Raw genomic sequence first — 18078 nt, forward strand, 5'->3', positions numbered from 1 at the left:
GATGTATACTTTGGCTTAGAAGATCGATCTAAGAAACATTGGATTGTTGTTAATTCGGAATTAAAGCGCCAAATACGGGCAGCCCGTATAATATATTTGGTAGAACCAGATTTAGAAACAGATGGTCTACTTCGGCCTGATTGTACCCTTCTTTCCTTAAAGATCTTAAAATGAACAGGCACTTGTTTGCTTTGATTAGTTTTTCCCGAATATGTGTTATAAACCTACTATCCTCCTGAAATGTTACCCCTAAAATAGTAAGCTCTTTTGTCTGTGGTATTCCAGACACAATAGGAAACTCTATTGTACAACCTTTCTTGCGGAAAATGATTTCCTTGCACTTAGATGGATTACTACTCATATCATTACTTCTACACCACTGGGAAAACTGATTAATCAGTGCGATAGAATTGTCATTATCACTTATCACAGGCGAGATAATGGTTGTATCATCTGCATATATTACCAGCACGCTCTTATTGTCCAAGTGAATCTCTAAATCACTGAGAAAGACATTGAATAAGTGCGGCCTGCTGACGCTCCCTTGGGTGGTACCTTTGTTGACACTTTTCCATTTACCAATAAACCCATTGCTAATGACTCTCTGCTGCCTGTCTTTCAAAAAGCTTAGATACCAGTTAACTATATAAGGGTTTAGGGAGAGTTGGTTCAATTTGTGTGAGAGGAGATCGTGTTTCACACTGTCAAAAGCCTTGCTGAAATCCATAGCAAATAGGCGTAGCCCGTTACACTCTGGGATATCAAGATATTGATTGACAGTATGTTGGATAGTCAGTAGAGCATTGGTACAGCTCCCTCCCTCTATGATTGCAAACTGTGAGATCCCAGAATGTTCATCGAAGGTCTCCCTTGCGTATTTTTCTTATCAAGAGTGGAATCAGTGTTCATTTAGAATTGGCTTTTTGATCAAGGTGCTCCCAAGATTTTTCAAAAGGCGATTAAATATAACAAGTTTAAAACAAGAAACAACGCCCTGCCATGAAATTGTAAAGAATTAGAAAGAGGTAAGCTTGAGTCGCCTGTATTGAAGATGATCTGTGGAATGAAAAGAGAATCAGAATTAATATCTCGATCTTTTAAAAGTTAATTTAAAATTAATTACTTCACTCAGTACAATGTTAAATATTGACGGATTTATTGCCTTTAATTTACTGAAAAAATCGTATAGCTCTTACTTCAGAAGTATGATCCGAACCATTTGTTAAAAGTTCTGCTCAACAATCCTTGTTATGGGGAAAAAACGAAAATTGAGACAAAATGAAATTGTGTAACTTAAATCAGCTTGTTTCTGTGCGAGTTGCCAAGAGAGTTCTCAGTGCCACATAGGTCATGCCCCTAAGATATGAATTCCCCACCTCTCCCCCCCCCCCAAGAATGAGAATCCCCCAGTGTGAGCTCCTCCAAATATATTCCTACCCAAACCCCTTACCATGTTTGACCCAAGGGAGTTTATAACAGGCATTTTACAGTTTGTAAAATTTGATTTCAGCAGCCTAGCAGTTTGAGGAATGTAGTGCTGGTTGATCACCTGGTAAGCAAAAGTCATTTGAGATCCACTTGGAACGATGCTCGCCAGAACAGGAGGTGCTGGGCGATGGAAAGAATATGCGCTCCCTAGAAAATTCAAGAAAAATTTGTGTTATAAATCTTAATTGCCTACACACGGATTTAATTATAGATTGACTAGTGTCTAGGTAAATAACGTTCACATTGCCTTGCGGGGGAGGGGGGGAGGGGTTATATTATATTTTACAGGTTTCCTTTTTCATACCTTTTGAGGGGTTTGAATTTGATTTAAAACTCTTCATAGCTTCAAGATCTTTTGCTGTTACTGGAGAGTTTTTAACTTTAAGACATCCACCATTTCTTGATAGAGTGTCAAACCATGACGGTTGAGGGTCAAAGTAATCTTTGCCTGGTTGGAAGAAAAAAGATAAATGAAAATCAAACAGTGCATGGAAAAAGCTATATCGATTGCAAGTGTCCAACTGTTTTGTCACGTATTAGCATACATTGCTTTCGCTGTGGACTACTGGCTGTGTGCAATCGCATAGCAAGTTTCATTCCTTTTACCTTTAGCTGCTTCAGTGGAGAGCTTTAAATTTGATTTAACATTCTTCATAGCTTCAAGATCTCGTGCTGTTACTGGAGAGTTATCAACTTTGAGACATCCAAATTTGTTTGATAGAGTGTCAAACCATGACGGTTGAAGGTCAAAATAGTCTTTGCATAATTGAAAATAAAAACCAAAAAAAAAAACTAAAGAAATGAAAATCATAGTACATGGAAGAACACGTTCTCAAACGTTATCAACATTCAAAAGTTTTCAGTTTAAAGTGCCTCTTCTCGTCTTGAGGATGGAATATTATATTAAGTTGAATTTTTTGTGAAATGGGGGTCGTATTTTAAATCAGACCCGTAAGTTATGATTTCGCCCATGGCGTGAACCGCAATCTTAACCGCTTTTTTTCATCTTTCTGGTCTTTAAAAGCACCGATTCATTTTCAGGGAAAGGTGGTGCAGACCCTCGATCTCTCCCCATCTCTATTCCCTTACGCATCCCTGGAGTTCATGAAGACAAGGCAGTCGTACAAACCGCGTGGTCACCACTCGGTTGAGTAGACGCCATCGCCACTCACCATTAAATATTTGTGGTTCACTCTGGGATTCTTCTGCTTTTATTTCATTCTTTATTACACTGAAAATAATGCCGCCCTCTAGCTCGTCAATGTTCATCCTCGCCTTCTGTAGCTTTTCATCCATTGTCGCCATGTGCTTGACAATATCAAAATTATTTCTCCGTCCCTTTTGCTGCAGTTGTGACAGTTTTTTCTTTAGATAAGCAATTTCTTTGTCTCTTCCCCAGAGAGTTTCCTTAAGAAAGCCGATCTCCTTCTTCCTAGCTGTTAAAAATATGAATATTACAAATACTCGAAATAAAAGATAGGTTAATTTTAAGTTTAGAACGATGAGTCAGATCAGGAAAACATAACACTAACTGAACTGCTCATGACGGAACGAGAAAGGGGATTGGGGCAAGGGGAGGTGGTGGTGGGGGGGGGGGGGGTAAAAGACTTGTTGTTAGGGAAACAGAGTTGAGTCTTGGCATCCTTTAATTAAATGGCTTCTCAGTCCGCACGCGCTTTTCTAATCTTGCATGCGTCATTACACAAAACTAACCGGTAATCTCTGTTTTAAGGTAGTTGATCTTCTGCGTTAGTTGTTCCTCTTCTCTCACATTCTGAAATCAATTTTGTAAGCTCATCAATTTTAAAATTAAGTAAACAAAAAAAATGAGAACACAATGCGTCGACTTACGGCGGATAGATAGTGGAATGCCACGGAGTGACGTCATAATCTAATGATTTTAGTCGCGCGCACTTTTTCCGTCTTCTCTTCACGAAGGAACCTTTTCAAACTCACCTTAGCATCTTCGATCCAAAAAATTTCCTTTTGCTTTTAAAGTTTCTCCGATGTTGAACGGACTTAAGTTTGAGCTTAGTTTGGGCGTTGGGAGGAAACTCAAATTTGATTCAAATTGAACCAATTACGAACTATTTTCTTAGCTCATATATCGAATAAAGTCAACTTACGCGTCCGACGAAAAAATCACTTAAGATTTTTCTTCGTGCTCCTTTCTATAACAAGGTCTGACTTAATTGCACCAAACATTTAATTTAAGCGAAAAACAAACAGCCGTAATGATTGGGAAACACCCACCTCATTAACCATGATCCTTACCCCATGAGAGGCCTCCAGAGGCTCATGATAACTCTCAGCGGAACGATTAGTGACATTGACTTCTTCATCAACTATTCTCGCAGAACTGGATTTCTTCACGGACTCTTGCTGACCTGAGATCTTTTTGTTCATTTTGCAACTATTATCTTCACTCGAAGTATTTGATAAACACGAAAAATTCATTCTCTTTCACTTTGCTTCAGTAAGAACCGAGCTCTTGGTGCGAAAAAAAGTTTCGATTTGTTTATGACTGGTTGCATGGTAACGCGTTTGTGCCGTCACCTCTTGACATCTCGCCGGAGTTGAAGCGTTAAGCATGGGCACTAAAGTTTTATTGAAGCGTCGAAACCAGATTAGAAATTAAAGCTCTTTTACAAGTGTTAAATGGTACAAAAAGCTGAAAATATTGTTTACAGCTCATCAATTACCCATGCGTCATCGAGTCATCTTTGATATGCCTCTGGTCCATCTTCTCACCCATTAGTTCTGGTTCTCCTTTTCACGCACAAATCTTTTAAGACAGTCAGTGCGCTCGGGAGCGCTTAGCAGACTTGGCACCACGATCTCCTACCAAACGGCGTGTCGGCAGTTGACGCAGAATCTATTTTAGAGGAACTTATATCCTGGATTTTGGGTACACGCAGAGCATGCGTGCAGGCATTCGGTGCAATGATCTTAGGCAAGCCTTTCTGCCACGTCTTTTTTGTAGAGACTTCGAGCGTGCTGTTCGAACGTGAAAATCCGGAGGATGCAAAAAAAATCACATTACCGAAGGAGCTTTCGCCTTCGAGAAATTGGTCTCTCATTCCTGGCTAAAGGCCATCTTGCACAACAATCGACTCTGCTTTTTTCATCTTCACGAATCTCGCATTTGACTGATCTCGCTCAGTGCAGCTATTAGCTCCCCCAAGCGCTGTAAAAGAGGGTTCACCGTTCTTTCAACGGTTAGTGGATAGAAAAGTAACGTCAAACAATTTATCCACTTCACCTTAGGGCCCCGCCTCAAGGCAGGGCGACGAGAAATTGGTCTACAGATTCATTCAACTGTTCTCCTCCTCGGAAATCTTTAGTAAAAGGCGAAGGATTTATGCGTGGTGAAGGAAAACCAGAGTAAAGGGTATTTAGTATGCAACAGCGGTATGTCGAAAATGACTCGCTAACACAAGTGGGGTTTATAAATATCATTTTCGCGCCTGCGCACTAAATTCTGAGATATGTGAAAGCTTTGGAGTTATAGGAAACATAGAATTTGCGTAGAAGTATAGGCCGTGTCTGAAATAGATGACATCTTTCAGGAAAACGATGGGAACGGCACCGACCAAAGTAATCGGTTTTAAGACAATTTGACATTGAAATTGGAATTGAAACCACGTTAGTGAAGGAACTCTTACTCTCTCATTCCTGACTAAAGGCCATATTGCGCAACAATCGACTTAGTGTTTTGTCTCTGCAATCTGAGCTCATCACAGATCTTAGATCCCATTAGCGTCAGAGAGGGTTCACCGGTCTTTCAACTGCTGGTGGTCATTAATGAACTCACCTTAACGCGAGAGATCACTCGCTAGCGTGGTTTCTCACATTCTTTTAACTTTCGCGTTAAACCACTTTGCGCGAAGTCCGCATGGATAGAATTCAAAATTTCCCTAATATAGACTTTTGCGTCAACTGTCGGAACGCCGTTTGGTATCAGATCAGAGGTACCGAATCCTCAAAGCGCTCCCGTTGGCTGAAATGTTTTAAAAGAAGAAGGCTTTCTCCCATTACAAAGAAGAAGCAAGCCATCTAAGAAGAAAATGAGGGGTAAAGCTAAAAAAGTAATGAGACAATCACCCCTATCTTCACTTCTCAGAGGTCGGATAATCATTGTTCATTTAGATAACTGATAAAAGTGTGTTCATTCTAATAGGAAACAATGTAGGTATCATTGGCCCCAAATTCTACTTATTTGATTTTCTTTCGATTCTACTTTCTTATTTTTCCAGCAAATTTCACATGTGAATGAGCTTGGAACAGATTTTAAATTTCCGTAAGCGCCCCCAGGGAGGATTTACTGGCTCATTAAATCTCAATTACCTTTTACATCTCTTCTACTTCATTTAGGGAGCCCCGCTTCAAGGCAGGGCGACTCAAAAATTGATTAGAAACTCAACCTACTGTTCTCCCCCACGGAAATCTTTAGTAAAAGGCGAAGGATTTGTGCGTGATGAAGGAAAACCAGAGTGAAGTACGAGAAAGATGTAAAGTGGTATGTCGAGGATAACTCACTGGCGCAAGTGGCGTCTATATTTATCAGTTATGCGGCTGCGCACCAAATGCTAAGAAAAGTAAAAGTCTTAATAAACCGTCATACGAAACATAAAATTTTCGTACAGTCACAGGTGGTGATGTTTTCCAGGAAAAGGATGAGAACGACCCCGACTTAAGTAATGTTAAGGACACTTGGCTCCTTTCCTGTCCGCTCTATTGTACTTTTGGAGCCCATCAATATGCAGGGCGACGAAAAAGAAACTGAAGCACTCATCCATGCCTAGCCACTAGAATTTTATTAAGCGTCGAAACCAGATTAGAAATTAAAACTCTTTTACAAGTGTAAAATCGTACGAAAAGCTGGAAATATTGTTTACAGTTCATTAATTGCTGTCCACGATGTTAAAAAAAAAGAAGGCTTTCCTTCAATAGAGATCATAGATTTTATGTTACGAAGATTTTCTCCCAACTGCCTTCGAAATTCCTCATTGAGTTCTGAGTCCACTTTTAGATTTTTTAGTCCGTTCGTAATGTTTGAACCATCTCTCTCTCCGTCGCATTTCTATACTAGGGCTTCAAATGTATGTAAGTCGGACACTTAGTCCAATTGAAATATTTCCTGTCAGGCCTTTAAAGGGGCAGGGTCATGGGCCAATTGAGAATCTCCGAGAAGTTTTTCAATAGCATCAAAGACAGCCTGTTTGTCTTCATCTGTTATTTCTAGCTTCGGCACGCGAGCCCACTTTGTATTACATGCTTTTCGAACGTCGTCGATTAGAGGCTATGGAATGGTAAATTGTTTGCACCAGTACATGATGTTCAGGATAGCAGTAATATCCATGTCGTCCGCACCATTTATAATGAAGCCTGGACCAAAATCAGGAACGTACAGCTTAGCTATTTCCCAAGGACCAAGATTCGGATCCGTCTACTTCCTGGGGTCACTTTGTTTAGAAAAACGAGGTAAATTCTGAGTACAGATAGTAAAATCTAAGAATCCATTCTCCAAATGAAATAGATCCCAAGTTGCTATATCCAGTCTTCACCCCGATTTTCCATTTTTTTCAATGAATTTTGGAGAAACGGGATTAATTCTGCGAATTCATCCACAAGTGGCTAACACGCTCAGTTCCCATATGATGATCTTTACCCCGATTTCCCATTTGATCAGCGAATTCGAGAAAAATGGAGTAAATTCTGAGCCTTCATGTTACAAGTGAATAATACCCGAAGTTCCCATATGCATGCCCGAATTTCCATCTTTTTTTTCAGTGAATTTGACAAAAAAAGGGTTAAAATCTAAGACTTCATTCCCCGAATTAATAGATCCCAAGTTGCCATAGCCAATCCCCAACCCGATTTTCCATAAGTTCCCATATGCCACTTTTACCCCGATTTCCCATTTGATCAGCTAATTCGAGAAAAACGGGGTGAATTCCGGAGCCTTCATGTTACAAGTGAATAATACGCGAGGTTCCCATATGCTATCTTTACTCCGAATTTCCATGTTTTTTCTTTGCAGTGAATTTGACAAAAACGGGGTGAGGTCTAAGAGTTTATCCTCCGAATTAAATAGATCCCATGTTGCCATAGCCAATTATTAACCCGATTTTCCATTTTTCTTTCAATGAATTCTAGAAAAACGGGATGAATTTTGAGAATTCGGCCCACAAGTGGCTAGTACCCTAAGTTCCCATATGCCATCGTCACCCCAACTTTCCATTTGATCAGTGAATTTCAGAAAAACGAGGTAAATTCTGAGCATTCATGCCGCAAGTGGATAATACCCGAAGTTCCCATACGATATCTTTACCCCGATTTTCAATTTTTTTTCAACAAGTTCTAGGAAAACGGGGTAAAATCTAAGAATCCATCCTCCCTGATGAAATAGATCCAAACTTGCTATATCCAGTCTTCAACCCGATTTTCCATTTCTTTTTTCAATGAATTCAGGAGAAACGGGATTAATTATGCCATCTTTATCCCGATTTTCCATTTGATCAGCAATCGAATTCGATCGAATTCGAGAAAAAAGGAGTAAATTCTGAGCCTTCATGTTACAGGTGAATAATACCCGAAGTTCCCACATGCTATCTTTATCCCGAATTTCCAATTTTTTTTTCAGTCAATTTGACAAAAAACGGAGTGAATTCTAAGCGTTCATCCTCCGAATTAATTAGATCTCAAGCATCCTCGGAGACCCAGGGGCTGTGCCGTTCGATTTCAAGTTAAACGACTCACAGCCCCTGGGTCTCCGAGGATGGATCTCAAGTTGCCATAGCTAGCCAATCTTTAACCCGATTTTCCATTTTATTATGAATTCTAGAAAAACGGGATAAATTCTACGAATTCATCCGCAAGTGGCTAACACGCTAAGTTTCCATATGCCATCCACTTTACCTGGTTTTTCCATTTGATCAGCGAATTCTAGAAAAACAGGGTAAATTCTCTGAAATTTATCCTTAAGGTCCTGAAGGTGGAATATATCCTAATGATTTGCCATCAGCCATCTTTACCCGATTTTCGATTTGATCATTATGTGAATTTGTCGTAAACGGGGTAAATTATGACAAATCCACCCAAAAGTGCAACAAATCCGACAATAATTTAGAAACAGTACTAAAAAAAGAGCAGCTTAAATCAGCGGAACCGGACCGTAATGAAATTTAGAGACAGAGCTAAGGCAAAACTTCTGTGATTGAAGGAAGACTTCGTGACGCAGACAAATTATCACAACTTTGACCTCTCAGTCGATCTCACCTCCGGCAGATCAGCGAAGCGTCAAAAATATCTAATTTTATGCCGACGAACCATAATCTACGATCTTCAACTATTAAAGAAAATAAAACAATTGTGATATGGGTAAAAAGTTGTCATTGAAGTCGCAAGTCGAACAATGACGTCTGCAAATAAAGCAAGACTGCAAATAAAGCGTGAACAATAACGCATCCTTTGGTCAAAAGTCGCTTTGTTATTTACGTAGCAGTTGCTCTTCCACGTTTAGGACGTTTAGATTAGAAGAACGATGCGATCACACGGCGTTAACGAAGGAGCGATAGAACTTCAAGAAAACATGCGAACAGCATCTTTTAGAAGTTGCTCATACGTGTCAAATTTTCTACTTATCCCAACCCCCTTGAATGAGCACTTTTGCTTGAAGACATAACTGCAACGGAGTCTCTTAACCAGTCCCAAGCCACGTGTCGCTCTATAGATCACAGGATGTGATTGGCCATTGTATCATATTACGTCACAGGACATATCTGCAACAAGAGGACATACATCTTACCTTTGTTTACATGTCGGCCATTTTGAATCGTGCTTTCACGAATAGGTGTGGGACCAAGTAACTCTTTCAGCATTCAAATTCTTCATATGGCCTTGGAATTGTTTGGAAGACAAGGCAAGCAAAACACGACAGCACAACAACAAGGCAATGTAAACTAGTAGGTATCGAGCATAGTTGGTGAAAGACATTAACGCAAATTATCCAAAATTACCATGAGATCGTCGTCCTCGTTTTCCGACATTTTATAGTGCCATGTGACTTGGGGACGACATGACTTTTATACTGCGAGAAGCGGCCTTTGTGTGTTTTGTGATGTCCTGATGTGACATTAGTTTACGGGTATGAACACTCTTTTTTCATCCTTAAGACTCGTTTTTTTATTACCCTCAGTCTGTATTTTACCCCGGTCTGCAGTCCGCAGTCTGCGTTTTACACTGACCATTATTCTAAGCATGCTGACCAGGTAGAGCTCACGTTCTTATCTTTTCTACAACGTTTTTGAATCTAAATCATTACTTGCATTGTGAATATGTCATAAATCCACAGAACAGTAGCTGTATTTTTATTTATTACACCTTATATATTCTCTATATTGACTTGTCAGGACAAAGTGACCTTCACTTAATGTTTGCAGACATGATTTGCAATTTTCTGTGCATTATTGATTAAAGCAAAATTTCATAGCATCTTAGACAGATGTCTGCCTTGAATCAGCCGCTCTCTGATCTATCTCACTGTTCTCTGGCGATAAACGAAAAAAACACATTCCTTTAAAGCTTTGTGCTGGTTAGAGCCTTTTACTGGTTAGATGAATGATTGTTTCACGGACACCAAGTAGAGAGCTCCTAAGTGGATAGAATTGTTTTAGCAGAATTGTTTCTGCAGTTATTATCCTTTTTACTTCCAAGATCTATATGAATTATAGTGATCATGCATCACTGTCAGTGTTCTATTTTTTAAAATTATAGACTTGAAAAAATTGCCCTCATTCTAATTAGCTAAAAAGAGTGTAGATCTCTAGTAACTTTGGATGAAAACTTGTTATTAACAAATAGCGCTTTTTCAAATTAAAGCATGTTCAAGGTGTGCTCAGATTTTGCCTGCCAGGTTTCAGCAATTGAGTTCTGTTTGATGCTGAGCTTTCATAATGGAAGCTGATTTTTATTGAACAGCTAGTTTACCTTTTAAAATCAATTGTCACATACTTCCAAGTTCATAGTTGAACTAATTTTCAATGATGATCTTTGACAAATTTAGCCAATCAGTTGAGAGATCTTCATAAACTTTGTAGGGCAAGCACAGTCAGAATTTTACTTCTTTCGTTTTTATACCCTCTTAGTACCGTATTTCTTCACCTATAAGCCGATCTCGGCTATAAGCCGAGACCCTGACTTTCAGGGTCTTTACGCTACACTCAAGCTGCCCAAAAAAAAAGGTAAAACCATCGGCTATAAGCCGAGAGCGAAATTATTGATTGTAACTGGCCATTTGAGCAAGCGAACCTCACGGAAAACATAAGAAATTGACTCACTAAACACAAAACCTAATGAATTACAATAAACACAAAAGAAAAAAAGCGAACCAATCAAGAGATATGAATATCAATTGATCCAACGAACTGTATAAATACTACCACGCGACAACAGATTAACCACAACAACAATAATAATCTCAGTTAAACGTTTCAAAGTATCAATCTATCGAGTATACCTTTCGTCGCTGTCACTTTTTATCATCATGCCTAAAGCACGCCGTTCCTCGTATAGTATGGCTTTCAAGATAAAAGTTATCGCGGAAGCTGAAGCGGTAGAAAACAACTCGGAAATCGCTCGAGAATATGGACTAAGCGAGTCCATGGTACGACGCTGGAGAAGAGACCAGGCGACTATTCTTTCCGGAGAGCTGAAGATGTCTGCAAAACGTGCGACGATGGGCCGTTTCACTCCGAAATATCCCGAACTAGACCAGCAAGTGATGGAGTGGTTTTCACAGCAAAGAGAACAAGGTTGGTATTTACTTTTCTGTCTAAAATTTTAAGAGTTTTTGAAGAGTTGAATGATATCGTCTTTCAGTGCGTGGGAAACAGAGACTTTGATTGGTCAGAAATATGTTGTTGTCATGACAATTTCATAACATGTCACGAAAAGAGTGCTGCAGTCACGAATCTACGGTTATCTCGCAGCAAAATAAGATTGTTATTTTATTTTTCGTAGGTATTGCGGTGAGTGGATTGATCCTTCGCCTTAAAGCTAAAGAGCTCTCCGATGATCCTGCTTTCAAAGCTTCCCGTGGATGGTACGAGAAATGGAAACGACGCCACTCGGTCAGCATGCGAACCAAAACAACTCTGGCCCAGCGATTGCCCGCCGATCTCGAAGAGAACATTGTGTGCTTTCATCGCTTCGTCATTGCAGCAAGAAGACGCGCCGACTACCCTTTATCCCGCATCTACAACATGGATGAGACACCCATGCGTTTTGAGCTGCCATCGAACCGAACACTGGAATTCAGTGGAAGCCGAACAGTGCCAGTAAAATCTTGCGGAGCGGAAAAGCGGAGCTTCACCGTCGTTCTTGCTGTTGCTGCCGATGGAGCAAAGGTGCCACCGAAAGTCATCTTCAAAGGCGTCCGTACACCGAGAGATCTGGTTGTGCCGCATCCTCTTCGTGTTTCCTTCCATAAGAAAGGGTGGATGGATGAACAGGGCATCCGAGAATGGATTCGACAGAGTTTGCCCCGTGCCGAGCGTTCCCTTTTGGTGTGGGACTCATTCCGAGCTCACTTGACCGATTCCGTGAAAGATGACCTGAAGCAGCGAAACATTGACGTCGCAGTTATCCCTGGTGGCCTAACCCCGGTTGTACAGCCCTTGGATAAGTGCCTAAACAAGCCATTTAAAGATAATGTGCGCCGAAAGTACTTGGCGTGGATGACATCTGGGCCATTTGAGTTTACCCCAGCTGGGAAGAAGAAGGCGCCAAGCAGAAATCTTGTCCTCAGGTGGATCAAGGAAGCATGGGCAGAGATACCCGAAGAGATGGTTGTCAAATCCTTCAAGACCTGCGGTATTTCCAATGCCTTGGACGGAACAGAGGACGACGTGGTCTACTCTGAGGAAACCCCAGAAGTAGATGATGAATACATAGAAGAGAACGAGTTCGACACAGACAGCGAAAACGAAACGGATGGCGAGTAAACCATTGGGTTGAAAGCCCTTGCACGTATCCGTCAAACGGCTCCTTTAGGAGCCACCAATTTCATAAAAGTGAATAACCAATATTCAGAAGTTATTTTTGTTGTGTTTTATTACTTCTGCTTCATTGCTAACTTGACTACAAGCCGGGGGGGTAAAGTTATTCAGCAACTGTATATTTTTAAAATGTAAAACCCTCGGCTATAAGCCGAACCCCGTTCTCCGTGAAAAATCTCCCAAAATTTTGGGTCGAAAACTGAAAAAATCGCTCGGCTTATAGGTGAAGAAATACGGTAATAATTTTTTTATATACAGTTATATTTAATAAGCATCAACATGATTTCCTGAGTAATTTGGTGTAAATAACATGCAGTAATTTTTCACATTTCAAATTGCATAAGCCCTGTAGGCTCAGAATTTTGTTAGTCTGAAAGCTTACTTTGATAATTTTTAACTATAAGATTTTCATGATAAATCTAACCATGTCCACCAGCTGATATTTTTTATCTTTTTCAGATCACCTTTCTTTTATAAAAATGTATTTATGTTTACTTAAGGGATAAATTTCTCTCTCACTGGTAATTGTACTCTGGGGAGTGAAGGATTATATATGTTACCATTGCACTTTCTGTCTTAATCAGTAACTTTGCCTTTAATTTTAGGTTTGATCATAAAAAAAAAAAACAAAAAACAATTCAGAAATAAATGTTTTATATTTATTCAGTGTTTAGTAGAAAGAAGTCACTGGTAAACTGTGGAATGTGTCTATAGACTTAAACTGAAAGTACTTTTGTTTATTGTTACACTTCACTGTTTTTATTCCCAAGATCTCATTAGTAATTCTCCTTAGATATAATTATCATAATTTGTGATAATCCTAATTAGCATAAAATAATAATAATAATCGGCTTTATTTAGAGAGGGTAAAAACACTTATTAGTGGCCCTAAGACACTGATGACTCTGTGGCCCTCAAAACAATTACAAATATAGCTGCTACAAGTAATAACTATAAAATATACCATATTTAAAAAGGATAAAATATAATAAATAATTCATAGAAGACATTACATGTATGACTAAGAAAATAAAAAACAACATAAGACATATATACAAATTACAGTCTAAGGTGCATCGCAGCCTTATGTTCAGCTAGAAAGGATTTAAAAACATTGCGCATAAAACTTGCTAGCAATCCATTATTTCTTATATTAGCATTCATGCAATTCCAGTCCTTTATAGTCCTAATAGTGAAAGTACGACCTCCTTCTGTTTTTCGTTTATGCCTGGGGCACATGAGATTTACATTATTTTGAATGTCTAGTGGCTTGATTATGAATTTCTGAATTTCTAACATACTACTAAATTATTTAAATAACTAGGCATAATATAGTTGTGGACCCACTTATTATCTCTTTATTAGAGATTGGTTAGTAAAAGGAAGCCAGTTTAGATTATTTATTTAAGATTAGAAATAATAATATTATAGCTAAGTACATTCAATTGGTTTCTTCCCGCAAATAGCTTATGAACTAATTGAGGCGGGGAGATCTGAGGACATTTTACAAGTACAGGATGTATCTATATAGATGGACTAACAGTGAAAACGCTACTATGCAGTAAATAGAATAAGTATAAAACAGAGCAAGTATATTAAGATTACGAAAAGAGGCTAACCTAAAGTACCGTATTTCTTCACCTATAAGCCGAGCGATTTTTTCAGTTTTCGACCCAAAATTTTGGGAGATTTTTCACGGAGAACGGGGTTCGGCTTATAGCCGAGGGTTTTACATTTTAAAAATATACAGTTGCTGAATAACTTTACCCCCCCGGCTTGTAGTCAAGTTAGCAATGAAGCAGAAGTAATAAAACACAACAAAAATAACTTCTGAATATTGGTTATTCACTTTTATGAAATTGGTGGCTCCTAAAGGAGCCGTTTGACGGATACGTGCAAGGGCTTTCAACCCAATGGTTTACTCGCCATCCGTTTCGTTTTCGCTGTCTGTGTCGAACTCGTTCTCTTCTATGTATTCATCATCTACTTCTGGGGTTTCCTCAGAGTAGACCACGTCGTCCTCTGTTCCGTCCAAGGCATTGGAAATACCGCAGGTCTTGAAGGATTTGACAACCATCTCTTCGGGTATCTCTGCCCATGCTTCCTTGATCCACCTGAGGACAAGATTTCTGCTTGGCGCCTTCTTCTTCCCAGCTGGGGTAAACTCAAATGGCCCAGATGTCATCCACGCCAAGTACTTTCGGCGCACATTATCTTTAAATGGCTTGTTTAGGCACTTATCCAAGGGCTGTACAACCGGGGTTAGGCCACCAGGGATAACTGCGACGTCAATGTTTCGCTGCTTCAGGTCATCTTTCACGGAATCGGTCAAGTGAGCTCGGAATGAGTCCCACACCAAAAGGGAACGCTCGGCACGGGGCAAACTCTGTCGAATCCATTCTCGGATGCCCTGTTCATCCATCCACCCTTTCTTATGGAAGGAAACACGAAGAGGATGCGGCACAACCAGATCTCTCGGTGTACGGACGCCTTTGAAGATGACTTTCGGTGGCACCTTTGCTCCATCGGCAGCAACAGCAAGAACGACGGTGAAGCTCCGCTTTTCCGCTCCGCAAGATTTTACTGGCACTGTTCGGCTTCCACTGAATTCCAGTGTTCGGTTCGATGGCAGCTCAAAACGCATGGGTGTCTCATCCATGTTGTAGATGCGGGATAAAGGGTAGTCGGCGCGTCTTCTTGCTGCAATGACGAAGCGATGAAAGCACACAATGTTCTCTTCGAGATCGGCGGGCAATCGCTGGGCCAGAGTTGTTTTGGTTCGCATGCTGACCGAGTGGCGTCGTTTCCATTTCTCGTACCATCCACGGGAAGCTTTGAAAGCAGGATCATCGGAGAGCTCTTTAGCTTTAAGGCGAAGGATCAATCCACTCACCGCAATACCTACGAAAAATAAAATAACAATCTTATTTTGCTGCGAGATAACCGTAGATTCGTGACTGCAGCACTCTTTTCGTGACATGTTATGAAATTGTCATGACAACAACATATTTCTGACCAATCAAAGTCTCTGTTTCCCACGCACTGAAAGACGATATCATTCAACTCTTCAAAAACTCTTAAAATTTTAGACAGAAAAGTAAATACCAACCTTGTTCTCTTTGCTGTGAAAACCACTCCATCACTTGCTGGTCTAGTTCGGGATATTTCGGAGTGAAACGGCCCATCGTCGCACGTTTTGCAGACATCTTCAGCTCTCCGGAAAGAATAGTCGCCTGGTCTCTTCTCCAGCGTCGTACCATGGACTCGCTTAGTCCATATTCTCGAGCGATTTCCGAGTTGTTTTCTACCGCTTCAGCTTCCGCGATAACTTTTATCTTGAAAGCCATACTATACGAGGAACGGCGTGCTTTAGGCATGATGATAAAAAGTGACAGCGACGAAAGGTATACTCGATAGATTGATACTTTGAAACGTTTAACTGAGATTATTATTGTTGTTGTGGTTAATCTGTTGTCGCGTGGTAGTATTTATACAGTTCGTTGGATCAATTGATATTCATATCTCTTGATTGGTTCGCTTTTTTTCTTTTGTGTTTATTGTAATTCATTAGGTTTTGTGTTTAGTGAGTCAATTTCTTATGTTTTCCGTGAGGTTCGCTTGCTCAAATGGCCAGTTACAATCAATAATTTCGCTCTCGGCTTATAGCCGATGGTTTTACCTTTTTTTTTGGGCAGCTTGAGTGTAGCGTAAAGACCCTGAAAGTCAGGGTCTCGGCTTATAGCCGAGATCGGCTTATAGGTGAAGAAATACGGTATTAAATAACTTAATAAGACGGGAGACTTCGACATAATCATCTTTTGAGTGTAAAAAATTTAGAAGTAACTCCTTTATATTTTTACGAAAAGACGAACATTTGAGTTGATTAATCAAATAGGGGATAGAGTTCCAAATTTGGGCACCAATTCTTGAGAAAGAAGCAATTTAGTTACATTTTACCTTTTCTAGAAAATTTGACAAAATACGAGTCACCAGAGACTGATCTTGTTCTGTAGTTATGATTCTGACTTGTTTTAACAAACTGATTGAGTATACTCACTGGTGCTGTCAGTCTGTTGATATCATACAATAAATAGTTACAATCTCTGAGAAATAGGCTAGGTTGGGGAAGACAATTCTATTTGAGAAAGAAGGGTATGGTGTGCTCCTTAGACTTACTGACAGAAGTAAATAAGACATAAGACCTGTTTTTGTAGAATTATGATCTCTTTTTGAAATGTCACGGCAGAATTTCCCCAAGCACAAATACCATAAGTTAAACAAGGGACAATTGGTGAATTGTAAACTGAAAGTAAGACACGTCATGGGACATAATGTTGAATCTTGGCAATAATTCCTATCGACTAGCTAATTTTGTGGCAGATAGATTTTATATGGTATTTCCATGAAAGGTTTGAATCAATCATTAAGCCGAGATATTTTACACAGTCTTTCATTTCAAGGTTTGCATAGGTATAAGTCACAGAGTCAAAAATTCTAATCCTAGGTATAAAAGGCATATTTTTTTGTCGGGGATGAAAAATTACAAACTTTAAGTTTGATATTTTTATGTTCAGAGATAGTTTATTAGTCCTAAGCCAATCGTTAACATTGCCAAGTTCGCAATTAACAAGAGATTCGAGTTCCTTTAAGATGCTATTTGCAGATATTATACTGGTATCGTCAGCAAATTGATAAAAGTTAACTGAGAGGACTTGTAAATATCATTGATGTACAGAAGGAACAAGAGAGGTCCAAGGACTGAGCCTTGTGGTATGCCGCATAATGTGGTCTCAGCGTCGGACACAACATTATTAACTTCCATATTTTGCTTTTGATTAATTAAGTATGATCTAAACCAGGAGTTGATTACACCTCTAACACCATAATTTTCAAGTTTAGCCAACAAAATCTCATGATTAACAGTATCAAAAGCCTTCTTGAGATCGATGAAGATGCCACATGAAAATTTACCGTTGTCCATATTTTGGAGAATTGTGTTAACGTTATCAAGTATAGTATATGCTGTGCTTACTGCGAAAACTGTATTGTTGATCATAGAGAATGTTGCAATCTTTGACAAAATTAATGTGATAAGTCTAGAGTACATAAGTTTTTCAAAAAAAAATTCTGTTATACATTGAGAGCAGTGAAATAGGTCGATAGTTTTCTGGTAGAGAGTCATCTTCGTCCTTAAATATTGGGATAATCTTAGCACATTTTAGTTTAGATGGAAAAATCTCAGAGCAAATAGACCGATTAAATATCGTAGCTAGAGGTATGGATATGATCCTTTTGAAAGACTGATGGTCTTAGTCTTTCAGCATCGGGTATAATGCATGCCGCTCTTTTTTGAAGTGTTAAAATACTTTGTGGAGATGTTTTCAAGTAACCATGTATAATATGTCATTCATAGGATACCCTAAAACCCCAAGGGTGGCACCACTGCCTTGGTTGGGGGTACATGTTCCCTGTTTTTTCCACCTGCTGGTTTTTGAGGGTTTTCATGTCTGGCTTAAGTGTGTTTAGTTTC

The 18078-nt window shown here is 39.5% G+C and overlaps 2 protein-coding genes, 1 long non-coding RNA gene, 2 other non-coding genes and 1 pseudogene across 6 annotated transcripts in view; 2 read left to right on the forward strand and 4 right to left on the reverse strand.

Annotated features, from left to right (window-relative positions):
• Positions 1 to 18078, forward strand: part of LOC148736155 (uncharacterized) — a 165913-nt pseudogene that overhangs the window by 54165 nt on the left and 93670 nt on the right. The gene's annotated exons all lie outside the window — the stretch shown is intronic.
• The window catches only part of LOC111328963 (uncharacterized), a 63100-nt gene that overhangs the window by 34134 nt on the left and 10888 nt on the right, over positions 1 to 18078 (forward strand). The window lies entirely within an intron of this gene.
• LOC148736161 (uncharacterized) lies at positions 899 to 2353 on the reverse strand. The gene is made up of 4 exons (XM_088751477.1): positions 2095 to 2353; positions 1793 to 1936; positions 1451 to 1635; positions 899 to 994 (listed from the first exon to the last, which is right to left on the reverse strand). Exons 1-4 carry the CDS (start codon positions 2297 to 2299, stop codon positions 899 to 901), a joined length of 630 nt encoding a protein of 209 aa, XP_088607603.1. The 5' UTR covers positions 2300 to 2353.
• LOC148736162 (U5 spliceosomal RNA) lies at positions 4756 to 4876 on the reverse strand. The gene has a single exon (XR_015999535.1). It is a non-coding gene; the product is annotated as a U5 spliceosomal RNA (small nuclear RNA).
• LOC148736163 (U5 spliceosomal RNA) lies at positions 5866 to 5985 on the reverse strand. The gene has a single exon (XR_015999534.1). It is a non-coding gene; the product is annotated as a U5 spliceosomal RNA (small nuclear RNA).
• LOC148736164 (uncharacterized) lies at positions 6286 to 11143 on the reverse strand. Its single transcript, XR_015998484.1, has 2 exons — positions 11009 to 11143; positions 6286 to 9272 (listed from the first exon to the last, which is right to left on the reverse strand). It is a non-coding gene; the product is annotated as an uncharacterized LOC148736164 (long non-coding RNA).

The sequence above is a fragment of the Stylophora pistillata genome, chromosome 3, assembly GCF_964205215.1.
Source record: "Stylophora pistillata chromosome 3, jaStyPist1.2, whole genome shotgun sequence".
NCBI lineage: Eukaryota > Metazoa > Cnidaria > Anthozoa > Scleractinia > Pocilloporidae > Stylophora > Stylophora pistillata.